General features: G+C 49.2%; 1 protein-coding gene across 1 annotated transcript in view; it reads left to right on the top strand.

Annotated features, from left to right (window-relative positions):
- The window catches only part of LOC144106446 (muscle calcium channel subunit alpha-1-like), a 605,267-nt gene that overhangs the window by 391,858 nt on the left and 199,127 nt on the right, over window positions 1–14,282 (top strand). The window contains exon 9 of the mRNA XM_077639259.1: window positions 6,557–6,660. Within this exon, the coding sequence (XP_077495385.1) occupies window positions 6,557–6,660 (104 nt within the window). The remainder of the gene's footprint in view (window positions 1–6,556; window positions 6,661–14,282) is intronic.

Genomic DNA, 14,282 nt, shown 5'->3' with positions numbered 1-14,282 from the left:
TTACCGACCAGAATGTAATCGACGTTCACCGAATCAAGATCCGCAGGGATAAAAAAGAAATAGATACCAAACACATGGTCCTCACATTTAACACCAGTACCTAGCCCGATACGATCGAAGTTGGATATTTGAAAGTCAACGTCAGGCACTATATACCCAATCCCCGCCGATATTTCAACTGTCAAATGTTTGGCCACGGCTCACAAAGTTGCCGCGGCCGCAAAACCTGCGCGAAATGCGCTTCGAAAGACCAGCATTCTGAGGAATGTGACGCAGCACTGCGCTGCGCAAACTGCGAAGGAGACCATGCAGCGTACTCCAGGGCATGTCCGTCCTGGAAAAAAGAAAAGGAAATAATTACCATAAAGACAAAAGAAAACATTTCATTCAAAGAAGCAAGGAGGCGTTTTGCGCTTAGGAACGCATTCTCTTTCACAGCAAAACCCAACTTCGCTGATGTGGTGCGCGGGGGCGTAGCACCACACAGCACTACGGCGCCTGCCGAGGCTGCTTTCACAGAGCCAGTGGCAGGACCATCCACGCCCCAGGCAGGGACAGCGAAGGCTGCTCTGCCACCCTCAAAGCAGGGAGCGCCGGTCCATGGGTCAGCATCCCGCAGGACCTCCCCCCGTCGGGAGAGGCCTGAAACTGATACAACCGCGGCCCCTCCGTGGTCCTCCAGCACCTCGGTTGAGGTGATGGATACAGCACCCACTCCGCCTCCACTACAGAGGCGGAACAGCTCTCTTGAGCGGAAAAAATACAGGCCCCTCATAACGGGCCCACCACATAAGTAAACCCCGCTTCATTTCTTCTCAAAAACATAAACATGGCTTTTTTAACTTAGGAGGGAAGATGTGTAGGCCAGTTGGTGAGACATGAAGGAACTAGACACCGCAGCGGACACGGGACAGAGAAAGAAGACGACACAGGGCGGTACTTGCAACTAAAATTTTATTTGAAACTTCATGGCTTTATAAAGGCAGAGGCACGTGTGATCCTACAATCGAGAAAAAAAGGAATGAAAAGCAACAGATAACAAGACCTAACTGACAACAATGCACATGAAAGATATGCGAGTCACAATCTACAGAAATCAGACTTTAAAACGTTATGCAATGCTCATCATGCGAGTCACAATCTACAGATATCAGAAGTGTTAAAAAACCGCCGACCGCATGTGGAAGCATGAAAACCACAAGACAAAGGAAGAAAAGAACGTCAAAAGGAAGCAGCCCAACCTGTTACCTGTCAAGGAAACCCAGTTCTTTTTGGAGGATGGAAACCGAAGGCGAATAATAATAATAATAATTGGTTTTGGGGGAAAGGAAATGGCGCAGTATCTGTCTCATACATCGTTGGACACCTGAACCGCGCCGTAAGGGAAGGGATAAAGGAGGGAGTGAAAGATGAAAGGAAGGAGGAGGTGCCGTAGTGGAGGGCTCCGGAGTAATTTCGACCACCTGGGGATCTTTAACGTGCACTGACATCGCACAGCACACTAACGCATTCATCCGGTTGCGAGCGAAAGATGGCAATGGCCTCCATAATCTCTCTCTCAAGCTGCGCCTTCCTTTAATTCAGTGGAATTGCAGAGGACTTAAACGGAACTGCAGTGACATAACACATATTTTAGGGTCACTGTTGCCTACAGTTTTATGTCTTCAGGAGACCAATCTTGGTCTTCAACATGTGCACATCCTAAAACTTTATAAAACTTATAGACGTGATCGAGAGGAGGCAAATCGACTCTCGGGAGGCGTCGCGATTGTTGTCCAACGTGGCATCCCTGCTCAAGAAATCAAGCTCAAAACAAAACTTGAGGCTGTAGCAGTCAGCATTGTCAGCTACAAAACACTAACAATCTGTTCCGTGTACATTCCTCCACACTTTAATTTAAAAGTCCGTGACCTACAAGAACTGATAGATGAACTTCCAGAGCCATATCTGGTAGTTGGAGATTTTAACGCTCACTCCCCTTTCTGGGGAAGCGAACGATGTGACTCAAGGGGACAAATTATCGAAGATTTTATCCTCTAAAATATTATCTGTCTTTTAAATACGAGAAAAGCCACCTATTGTTGCCCAAGCTCGGCAAAAATGAGCTTCCTCGATTTAGCTTTCGCATCACCATCGCTTTTTAACGATTTTAAATGGGATGTTTTAAATGACCCTCTGGGAAGTGATCACCTACCTATTATCATCAGCCTCTCATCGTCTACTGCAGTCATCCCCACAAGACCACGGCGCTGGAAACTTCACCTCGCCGACTGGTCACTTTTTACAGCAAGTGCCACACCAGAAAAAGAATTTTGTGAAGATCTCAGCATAGACGAAATTAATGGAGAGTTTACTACATGCATAATATCGGCCGCTACACTAGCCATACCACAAACAACAGGACTCGTACACAAAAGACATAAAGTATGGTGGACACAAGAATGCACATTGGCAAAAAAACAACAAAATAAAGCTTGGGGCTCTCTGCGTCGGTATCCCACAGCGGAGAACTTGATTGCCTTTAAGAGGGCCAAGGCCAGAGCGCGATTCGTTCGGAGAAATGCCGAGAAATCCTCGTGGCAGAAATATGTGTCCTCAATAAACAGCTCAATAACCTAAAAAAAATGTGGGAAAGGTTCGTAGATTCAGTAGTGACCATACCCCTTTCACACTTCCTCTACTGACTACACCCGGACACAAACATCATTAGAAGAACAGGCCAACATACTAGGTGAGCATTTTGCTGAAGTTTCCAGTTTGTCCAATTACACAAACACGTTCCAGAAGTACAAAGCAATAGCAGAAAAACAAAAACTTCCATTTGCAGCAGGTATGCACGAGGACTACAATCAAACCATCACACTCCAGGAATTGATTAGGGTATTATCTTCTGGTAAAAAGACAGCACCAGGCCCAGATAATGTGCATTACACTATGCTTGCCCATCTCCCTGAGGCTGCCGTGCAGGCACTGTTGAAATTATTTAACAAAATATGGACAACTGGGAATATACCTGAGGAGTGGAAGAAAGCAATAATAGTACCTTTTCTGAAACCCGGAAAACAACCAACAAGTCCTAACAATTACAGACCGATAGCCCTCACCAGCTGCATTGCTAAATCTTTCGAAAGCATAATAAACATTAGACTGACCTTCACACTTGAATCTCGTCGACTCTTAGATTTACATCAATGTGGATTTAAGAAAGAATGCTCGACCACTGATCACCTTGTCCGCCTAGAAAACACCATCCGGGAGGCGTTCATCCACAAACAGCACTGTATCGGGGTCTTCTTCGATTTGGAGAAGGCCTATGATACCGCGTGGAAGTTCGGCATCCTCCATGACCTAACAGAGCTAGGGATCCGCGGCAGGATGCTGAACTGCTTGAACGACTTCCTGACTAACCGCACATTCAGAGTCCGTCTGGGAGCAACTCTATCAATGACATTCACCCAAGAGAATGGCGTACCCCAGGGATGAATTTTACGTACGACACTCTTTATAGTAGAAATGAATTCTTTGGCCAAAGAAATACCTAAGTCCATAATGTATTCAGTTTATGTAGATGACATAGATAGCATACACTTCTTCCAACATACTGTCCTGCGAGAGACAAATAAAAATCACACTAAATAAACTGGCTGCTTGGGCAGAGAAAAATAGATTCAAGTTCTCTCCTAAAAAAACAGTAGCTGTTTTGTTCTCATTACGACGAGGCCTACAGGTCGATCCCAATCTGTGCTTGAATCAAACCACACTGCCAGTCAAACAGGAACATAAATTTTTAGGCGTCACTTTTGACAAGAAACTTACATTTCTACCACACATTAACAACCTGAAAACGAAAGCATCCCAAGCCCTCAATGTATTAAAGGTACTCTCGCGAAAACGGTGGGGGTCCGATAGAGCATGCCTATTACAAATATATCGCTCTTTAGTGCGCTCCAAGCTGAACTACGGGTGCATAGTATATGGTTCGGCAAGAGCATCCTACTTGAAACGACTGGACCCTGTTAATAATCTTGGCCTGCGCCTATCAACTGGAGCATATAGAACATCCCCGGTAAATAGTCTTTATGTTGAAGCTAATGAGCCCACACTAGATGATAGAAGAGTCACACTAACAACCACGTACATCCTAAAAACCCGTTCTCTCCCTAAACATCTCTGCTATCCCATTGTTACCAAGTGCCCATCTAGGAGATTATTCAATAATAAACCACATTTTATCAGGCCACTAATAATGCGCTTCGAAGATAAATGTGAAGACTTAGCAGTGCTCGACGCCCTACCGAATATTGCACAAAGACATGAATATCTACCACCATGGCACAGCCTTCCTTCGGTGTGTGACTTCACACTGACACACGTAAACAAAGAGAAAATGCCACACGAGCACATACTGCAAGAGTTCTTTGCACTACAAGAAAAATATGACACACTGAATTTTACGCTGATGGCTCAAAAACAGAAAGTCATGTCGGAAGTGCAGTAATTCAGGGAACAAATGAAAAAATGATACGATTGCCACAGTATGCATAGGTATTTACTGCGGAGTGTTATGCCATCTTTGTAGCTGTGGAACAAATAGTAAAACAAAACATAAAAATAGCATCATTTACACCAATTCACTGAGTATGCTCAAAGCGTTGCATTCAACAAATGCTGCTGAACCCATAATAGGAAAAATCACACATAACATAGTTAAAATTACAAAGCAAAAACATAACATTATATTCTGCTGGGTCCCTAGCCATGTTGGAATTTTAGGTAATGAGAGAGCAGATGCTTGCGCAGCACAAGCTAGAATTGGCCATATAAAACAATTTAACATACCACAGAGGGATTTTTATAAATTACTGCACAGTAAACTCAGGAATAAGTGGCAGATTGCGTGGGACGAACAGACAAACAACAAACTACATTCTATAAAACCCGTTTTGGGAGAATGAAGATCATGTTAACATAAGGAGCGTTTCATAGAAGTTATTTTGTGTCGACTACGCATTGGACACGCACACCTTACTCACAACTTCTTACTGACGAAAAAAGACAAATCTCTCTGCGAAATGTGTGGCGATGAACTCACGGTAAACCACATTTTAATTGTATGCAAAAAACTGGAACAACTGAGGAAAAAATATTTCACAACATTGTACAATGAACACATCCCACTACACCCCATGTTAATTTTAGGAGATCAAGCAGTGGTTGATTTTTCAAGCATTTTTAAGTTTCTCAGAGAAGCCAATCTTTTATACAAACTTTAGATATAAAAAGCGTGACCTTTAACAAAAGCTCTAACAGTGTGTTTGGCGCATCATAGCCTAAGTTGCATTTGCGCCATTAAAATCAATATAACTAACTAGTTCCAAAAAACTGTCATTTTAGCGGGGGAAAATGATGATCATAGTTATATCCCTTGTTCAATGCGACATGTATGAATGACTGTGAATCTATGAATGGTTGTTTTGCTTTCTTTTTGTTGGAACTGCATACATTTCTCGTTCCAAGCAATAAACATCAGTTGCAAGTCAGCGCTCGTCTCTGTCGTGTCTCCCTCGTGGTCCCTGTCAAACTGCGGGTTGTTCTGTTTAAATTAAAACTATCGTATATTCAGTGACATTATCTTTGCTATCTCTAAACACTAGGGCCTCAGGGATAGTGACTGGGCCTGTATCGACACCGTAATAGATACAGCCATATTCTAGTAAAATATGCTCATTCGTGTCTACGGATTTACAACACACTGCACATGTGCCATCTTGGTGAAATTTCTGTTTGTAGCGTGCCGCAGCGCAATCCATGAAACGCGATATGAAAACCAGTGATTCCAGTGGCCCGTGCAGGGTGTCTGCTGCCGCCGTTACTCATACTGTATACAGGATGTTTCACCTAAGATTTTAGACTATTAAAAAGGCTTTCTGAGTTATAAGAGCGCTTTTCGGCATTGCATTGTCAGTGGCGTGGAACCTCAGCTAATATCTGCTAACTAGCAGTTTGGTTATCCAATACTGAATAGTTAACTTTTAACTATTACCGTTAGGCTCCTTAATTACTTAGAGACGTGCAGCCCTCCGTAAGTAATATGTTATCTATTTTTAGATAGTTGAAAAGTTCACTATTCAACATAAGGTAACCAGCCTGCTAGTTAGCACGTATTCGCTCTGTTATTATGTACTACAACACTGAAATGCCGAAAATGCGCTGTTCTAGCTCAAAAATCCTATTTTAATAACTCGTGTGGAGTCATAGGTGAAACACCCCGCATATATACAAACAAACACATTACCGTAGACTAGACGCGGTGCGAAGCGCACCGACTTCAGCCCTCCGTTAGGACGCAATAGAATGCAGTGAAGATTTTCTCGGAGCAGTCGAATGTGCGTATGCAACTGTCGCTGAAAAACATGCATGTACCTGACTGAATGTTATAGAATGCTATAACTGGTCGAAATTTATCCCAGCCCTTTTTGCTCTCTTTGGGGTGGGGACATTCAGTCCCTCGTCTTCTGAAAGCCTTAACGCCTCTCCCCTTCTCGCTTGGATGCAGATCAACGACGCAATGGGCAACGAATGGCCGTGGATATACTTCATCAGCCTCATCATTCTAGGATCGTTTTTTGTCCTGAACCTCGTTTTGGGTGTCCTGAGCGGGTGAGTGATCCATTGCTTGCCTATCGTCCAGCTGGGGATGCACGAGGCACGACGGCGGCCACACTATACTCGAGAGAGACTGCGTAAACCCCCACTCTCTTCCTTCGCTCCCTTTTGCTCTCTTCTCCTTCCTTCCTGCCTTTTCTCCCCCTCTCTCCTCTTCCTTTCCTTCCTCCCTTGCTTCCTCCCTCCCTCACCCTTCATTCCTCCCTCTTTCCTTTAACCCTCCCTTCCTTCCTTTCTCCTTCTCTCCCTTCCCCCCGCGTTCTTCTAGTGATCTATTCTACCGATGACCCCTTAGTGCTGTAAAACACGTTGTGGGACAAGTTGGTGTACGGTTCGTGGAAAAAATAAAGCTCTAAACATGACCGCAAAGAGGAAGAGACGACCACACAGGCGCTACCTGCAACCGGTTATTAAAACCATAAGTAAAAGCAAGGTTGCCCGTGAACTGATAGAGGTGCACCAGATCAGCCAAAATGTAAGAGCATGCTTTAGCGCTCCATCTGTGATAATACACAGCAATGAAAGTGTGTTCTTAGATAGGTTTAGAAATAGTTGAATCATATATATCTAGCTCGTGTGGAAATATCGAAGGGGGGGGGGGGGGGGCAGCCTTCCGCCCTCGCACTCCCACTCCGCGGATGCAGCGTTTCCGTTCGCTGACCGCGGGTAGGTTCGCGTTCGAGGGAACAAAGGGAAGGGAAGACAAAGCGTTAACGCTCATGTGCTATTTATTACACTTGCAACTAATGCACAGAGCGGGCCAGCTAGATACAAAATATCGTCGAGACATTCCTCGGAAGTAGAATAATACGTAAAAAGGGCTTCCGACTTACCGGCTGGGGCAGGGGCGCGACTTCGGAGGTATTGACGGCGAACGTTTGTATGCGCCGACAAAGGCTGCAGTGTTTTACCGTGCTCGCCGCATTCTTGGGGCAAAGCCATCCCCGAGCATTTGCCGGGGAAGGTGCCGAGAGCGCGCGTTTGCTGCGCTCACTTCGCTGCCTGGAGCCAGAAGTACAGCGGCAAGGTACATTGAATCTCCGTGCGCCTGCCGCGGACGGTGACGAGAGAGCTGCAACCACTCGCGACGCTGGCCGGATCCCGAAGAGACTCTCAAACGCCCGCGGAGTTCCGCTTAGCCTTCTAGGTGGCGCTCCTTTCTATGTTTCCGCTTCCCCCATGAGAAAGACTTCCTTCCTTGCCCAGCCGGTGCTGTCCTGACGCACGATGGTGAAGATGGGCCGCGTCGAAATAGACGGGGGGAAAGAGTTTCTCCACATCCGTCCCTCTTTAAATTTTGGTTGAGCTCATCGATGGATGCCAACGACGAAGTGTCCACGAGCGTTGCGGTGACGACTGGAAGACAGCTCGTAGAGCTGGGGAGGCGGGTTCATCCGATGAGCAGCAAGGCCACCGGTCACCCGTACTTGTCCAGCGGCAGGCACCCAAAATTAGCGTGCAGGTAAGTGTTGATCGCGCTGACGCGCCTTTGTTGGAAAGTAGGGGTGCTAGCCGCCTCCCTTGTAGCCGCTGCAAATTGCTCGCCGGAGACTCTGCAGCTTACGATGACTCACGGCCGCGAGGCAGCGGGCCAGGACAGCTTCTCTTGAACTGCATATCGCTCCTATAATCCCCAAAAGTTTGAAGCAATGTCATTGGAGACCGCCCAAACTGACCATTTGGTAAAATGCGGAGCAGTGCGAGTGCCAAACAATTCTATCCGGCACCGCCCAAGCGCTCGGTTCAGTTGAACGTAGCTGGTTCTTTCCGGTCGAAGCACATTAACGGTTCGCTTGTTCGCTTGTTAAGCATGTTAAGCTCACTTGAACTGCATTAGCGCCTCTGGTTCCGCGAAATTATCAATTCGCTTCCCAGCCGAAAAAAATACCAAGTTCGTTCGAACAAAGTCAGCTTTCTGTAGTTGAGCGAGGCCTCCCGGCTCTAGCGAGGCTAATATAAATCAAGCAAACCCGTTTGCGCGTGCTTGTGCCACGGTACGACTGTGTCCTCCCAAAAGCGACAGGCAGCTCCCGAAGAGCCTTAGGCCTGCTCGCACTGACACTTGCCGGTGCCAACAAAGGGCCAAGGTGAACAGCTAGATTACAACGCCACGAGGAGATACGTTTCTGCCAAGGTGATCCTAACGCGAAAGGCGCCTACCGCTTCTCGCGGTGTCGCAGCGCCCCGGTGTTTTTGCTGTAATCACGACTGTAATCCAAATCAGCTTAGTACGGGTACCCGGCTCCATGAGCCAAGGAGACAGAACGGAGAATATTTACAACGACATGTAAGAAAAATCGATATGTAAGAAAAAAACCCCTTCATGCTTCCGCATTCACTCGCTTCTAGCTTGCTGTCCTCCGTGGACGGCTTGGTCTCGCTCTCCATGTGCGGACCTCGTTGGTTCACCTTCCAAAGGTGTACCGATAAGTGCTCGTCAAAAGCGTAGCATACGCGGCAATTCTCTCATGCTGCTATTACGCTCATCTCGCTGTCAAGAAAGCATCTTAGCCTTGCTAGCAACTCCGAATTCGGGTCAGGCCTAGCGCTGTTCCCAAGCCGGATGGGCATTCCACGAACCGAACTGACTGTCGTCCCTCGTCCCTAGAGCTTGCCACACGTTGGGCTGCCATTGTGGAATTATGGGGGGGGGGGGAGGGGGGGACAGCCTGCTGTCTGCGCACTCCCCTGCGTGCATGAAGCATTTCCGCTCGCTAACCGCGGGTGGGTTCGCGTTCGAGGGAACAAAGGCAAGGGACGACAAAGCGTTAACACTCATTTGCTATTTATTAGACTTGCAAGTAATGCACAGAGAGGGCCAGCTAGCTATAAAACATCAACGAGGAATTTCTCGGATATAGAAGGCTACGTAAGAAGGGCTTCCGACATAGGGCCCATTACACTTCCGAGTCGCGAAGGGCATGTGACCAGCAATCGCCGGCGACTGCACCGCAGCTCGGCAACACCGATGTTCGCACTTGCAAGGGCGACCTGCGGGTTTCCTTCTGGTTCGACTCTCGTTTGAAATGAGAACTCTAGGGACGGACGCCGTTCGCGCGCTTTCAAGAGTTTCGTCTGCTTTGGCCGCGTCTCCTGCACTCGAGCATGGCCCTCGAAAAAGCTGTGGTCGCCCACTATTAGCAATATACTGCGACGACCTGAGTGAAGATGAGGATGTCGCGGCAATGTGCACCGCGGCCGTACACGCGGCCTGCCAGCCAGCCTGGATGCCGGTGACGAGCGTCAGAAAAATGCGCTAGTATGTTGTTTGTTCGCGTTCATAACATGCTTTGGGAAGTAGAAGTTCAAAAATAATTCAGTTTTGAGAGAGAATTTGAAAAAAATGATTAAATTTTGAGGGTCCGTGGCCAATACCCAGCTGCTCGATACAAGGAAATTTCTTCTCATAGCTGCTGCTGCCCATTTCCGCTCGATCACCTGGCGTCTTCTTTCTCCGGTGGTGAAGGCGTCGCGGAAATCGAGCATATTGTTATATTATCATGAGACGGTGTTCACAATAAACTCGTGACGATACTGGCATCTTGGTTACTGCGCTGGCCAGTTCCAAACGCCCTCAGCTGAAGCATCGATGTGAAACCGGCTAGGCTGAGCGACTGCTAGGGCAGCCAAGGAGCAGATAGCGCAGTTCGATGCCCGGCGCACCCGCGAGCGGCGTCGTCGCCGAAAGCTCGGCTCGCTCACTGATTGGTTCAGTGGGTCGGATTCGCAGTCGCACGGCTAGAAATTCGAGCAGCGAGCGACTGGCCCGCGACTGTCGTTTTTGGACCAACGCGACCGTCTTCGACTGTCGCTTTTCGACCGAAACGGTCGCGCGACCTCTGCGACTCTCGAGCGTGAATGGGCCCTTACTGGCTCGAGCAGGGGCAGAGTTTGGACGTATCGGCGGCGAACGTTTGTATGCGCCGACAATGGCGGCTGGGTTTTCCCGTGCGCGCCGCATTCCTGGGGCGGTGACGAGAGCGTGCGGCTCCAACCGCTCGCGACGCTGGCCGGATCCTGAAGAGACTCTCAACGGCTCCGCGGTGTTCCGGTTAGCCTTCGATCGAGGTGGCGCTCTCGTCTCTGTTCCCGCTTCCCTTGTGACGTTCCCGTTTTCCGGAGGGGTTAGTTACAAAGCAACCTAATTTGTTGCGGTCAACGGGTCCTGCTGAAGCGAAGCAGAACGTTCAGTTGGGCGAGTTGGTATACGTCCATTGTTTGTAAAACAGCGCGAAGAACGTCGGTCAAGAACAAGAAGGACACTTGCTCTTGTCCGACGTTGTTCGCGCTGTTTTACAAAAGCTGCTGAAGCGCGGAGAACTGAGCCAACAAGGCGGTAACCCGGCAAAGCAATATTTATTTCTCTGCCTGAAGGCGAAACTTTGGGTCCGCTCACCGCTGGCTTTTAGGAGAACTGGAAGTTGGTTCGGTAGATCGGGGCTCCACTCCAATCGTCTCGCGTCGGTTGGCCGCGGCTGCTATGGCTCTCCTGTGGTCTGCCTCTCTTCCCGGCGTCTCCGCCTGTGGTGCTGTGATGGGTCGAGGCCACAGGACTCTTGGGCGCTTCGGCTGGCGCTCGGTTTGCTGCGGACGCTGAGATCCGGCCTCGCTGACAATGGACCAGCGCGACCTTGCATCTGTTCGCCTCTCCCGTCTCTGCTCGACCTCTCTTCTTTTGTCTCCGCTGCCGCCCGCCGCGTCTCCCTGGAGATTCTCTCCCCCCCCCCCCCCCTCTCTCAGGGTAGTCTTCGCCCAACGGTTTCTCGTCGTCGCTGCTCATGCAGCCACCAAGGGCACCCGCCATCTCGCCTCCTCTGCTGGCAGCCCGTCTGGTGCCAGCCGCCGACCTCCTCCGCCAGCCTGTCGTGTCCGCTCCTAGTAAGGTCGCCCGTCGGCCTGCACACACAAACGCACAAACGAACCCGCCTGCGCGCGCCCGGGGGGTGGGAGAGGGGTGGAGCACCGCACAAACCGCAGGGAAGACTGCGGTTGTGTTGGGCACCGCGCGCAGCCTCTCCTCTTTAGCTGTCAGGCTGTCTTTGCACGTCTGTCTTCTGCATCGCCCACCGCATGCCCCACCACCGTCTTCGCCAACATGCCTGGGTCGATAAATTTGAAGGCAGGCAAAATGTCTTGGGCACTGGTCGCCGGGTTCTTTTCAGCAATGCTGGGGCCTCGCGTATGCGGCCCTTCACACCCCCATGAGGGAGATTTCCCTCCTCGCCCAGCCGGTGCGGTCCTGATGCACGATGGGGAAGATGGGCCGCGTGAAAATGTGGGGGGGGGGGGGGGGACAGGTGCTTTACGCACGCTGCATCCATGATCTCGCGCCAGATCACGCGCCTGTTATTAGTTCACCCCACTTCCCTCCCGTCCTGTTTGTATATGTTAAGCGCTTCTGGTTTCAGTAACCGGTTGCAAGTAGCGCCTCTCTCGCAGTCTCTTGCTCTGTGCTGTCCTGTGTGGCGTATTATTCTTTCTATAGATCCCTTAGTGCATAACGCAGTGTATTCCAAAAGAAGGTGAACGTAGCGAGAGGCGGGCGTACATGGCAGGATATCTGTCTGGACAAGCTGGCCGTGTCCTACACTGGACAGGGTTAGCTCAAGGCTAGTTGGACAGGGTTGCGCAACACCAGACGTAGTTTATGGTTCATGGTGATAATTTACTGATATTCAGGGATGGACCGCTATAGCTGCAGGTGGTTTCTTCGGACGCTCGCGTGATGACGCGGGTGTCGTTTCGAAAGGAAATGTACTAATTGATCCGTGGCCCGGGCTCCGTGACACGGACATTCTGCCGAATGCGCTGGTGGCAGACCTGTTGTCGAGCGCGCCAGCACGCGCCGTGCATTCCAAGAAAAAAAAAACGCAGACTAGGCGGCGAATCCGCGAGTGAACCCGTGATGCTTCAGTGCAGCTATACCTCATCGTTCTTCTCCATTTGCACCTGGCAGGCGAGGAAAGAGGCTGTGGCCGGATTTCAGTGTAGCGAAATGCGAAGGCGCTCGTGTGCAGGTTGATGCCAGTGAACGTAAAAAGAGCCCAGGTTGTCGAAATTTATCCACAGTCCTTTCATTCGGCCTATCTCACGGCCCACGAACGTGGAGCTTCGGTTCGTCGAACTCGACATACTAGCCCAGTTTTCGACCACAAAATTAGCACGTCACAATAAAGAAAAGTCGAAAGAACTGATTCTAATGTTACAGAGGCAATCCTTAGCGACCAAATGCATTGGAGGAAAATATATATGTGCATAGAACAGTTCGTGCTTCACTAAGTTTACTTTGACAGTTGTAACACAATGTTACGCACTGCTGGCATGATCATCCGTAAAATCAGTGGTGAAGGAAATACCCTTGAAATTGAAAGCACCCCTAATGTTGTACGGAGGAAATAGCCGTGTAATTGGGCACTCGGGGATATGAAACATGGTGCATGCTTAACATGCAACGGTAGACAGGCAGCATAAAGCATGGACATTTAAAGCAACTCGTAGTCACTATCGGAGCCTGCTGTGCCAGTGTACTGCAGGGTAAGAACTGTGCAGGAAATATAACGGCGTGGCGCTATTCTTGCATCACCGAACACCGCAGCCAGAAGTCGCCCAGAAATTCATAACAGGCCGCCACAGCTAGCCAGTAGGCGCAGTCCCAAAGGTGCTTCGCTAAAACGAACATAGCGGCGCAGGCGACAGAGTTTCAAACGAAGCTCGTTCGTACTGCATGCAAGTTACCATGTCTAATTGCGCTGCGTTTTTCACGAACAGACGACACCAACAAAGGTAGCGACAACGTCACTGTCCGGAGCATTTTGCCTTTCATCGTGTCTTCATAAATAACTAGCGCATTCAGATATTTCATTTGGCGCAGTCGGCATTGGGCTCATGGCGTATAATTAGACAAGGACCCGTGAAACAGGCAAAAATTGATTGTTCTGCAAAGGTCGCTTTGCCAAGTGACGGAGACAAATCAAATGCACTGCAATGGGCTGAAATGTGCGCTGAAATGAGCTGTGGGCCCGTGTCTAAGCAAGAACAATTCTGTGATCACGACTAAAAGTCTTCGACCTGGTCTTCTACACAACTGGAACCAGTTGCACCAAATGCAATAAATGCCACGAACTTGAAATATACAGATGCCAGCGGCGCTCACAAGTTTTCGAACTTAGTTCTTCAACGTGCGCACATTGACTCGCAAAATCAGGCAATGTGGCTTTCTGCTTTGATTGCTTGAACATCTGGCTATCTGGTTAAGAGGCAGACAGAAAGCAGAGGAAACTAATTCGAGGTATTGGCATCCCAGTAGAAATCAGTAAGAAGTAAGCACGGGCAGGAGATGTTATGCAAAGGCAAGATAACTGGTGGTCCATGTGCCGCTATGGTGGCTCAGTGGTTATGACGCTCGGCTGCTGACCCGATATACGCGGGTTCGATCGCGGCCGCGGCACCCCCATTTCTATGGAGGCGAAGTGCTAGAGGCCCCCGTGTGCTGTGCGATGTCAGGGCACGTTAAGGAACCCCAGGCGGAAGAAATTTTCGAAGCTGGTCACTACGGCGTCCCTCATAGCCTGAGTTGCTTTGGGACTTTAAACCGTAATTAATGATGATAACCGGTC

The sequence above is a fragment of the Amblyomma americanum genome, chromosome 10, assembly GCF_052857255.1.
Source record: "Amblyomma americanum isolate KBUSLIRL-KWMA chromosome 10, ASM5285725v1, whole genome shotgun sequence".
Lineage (NCBI taxonomy): Eukaryota > Metazoa > Arthropoda > Arachnida > Ixodida > Ixodidae > Amblyomma > Amblyomma americanum.
Note: the sequence above shows the minus strand (reverse complement) of the source record. Positions and strands in the feature narration are given on the sequence as shown.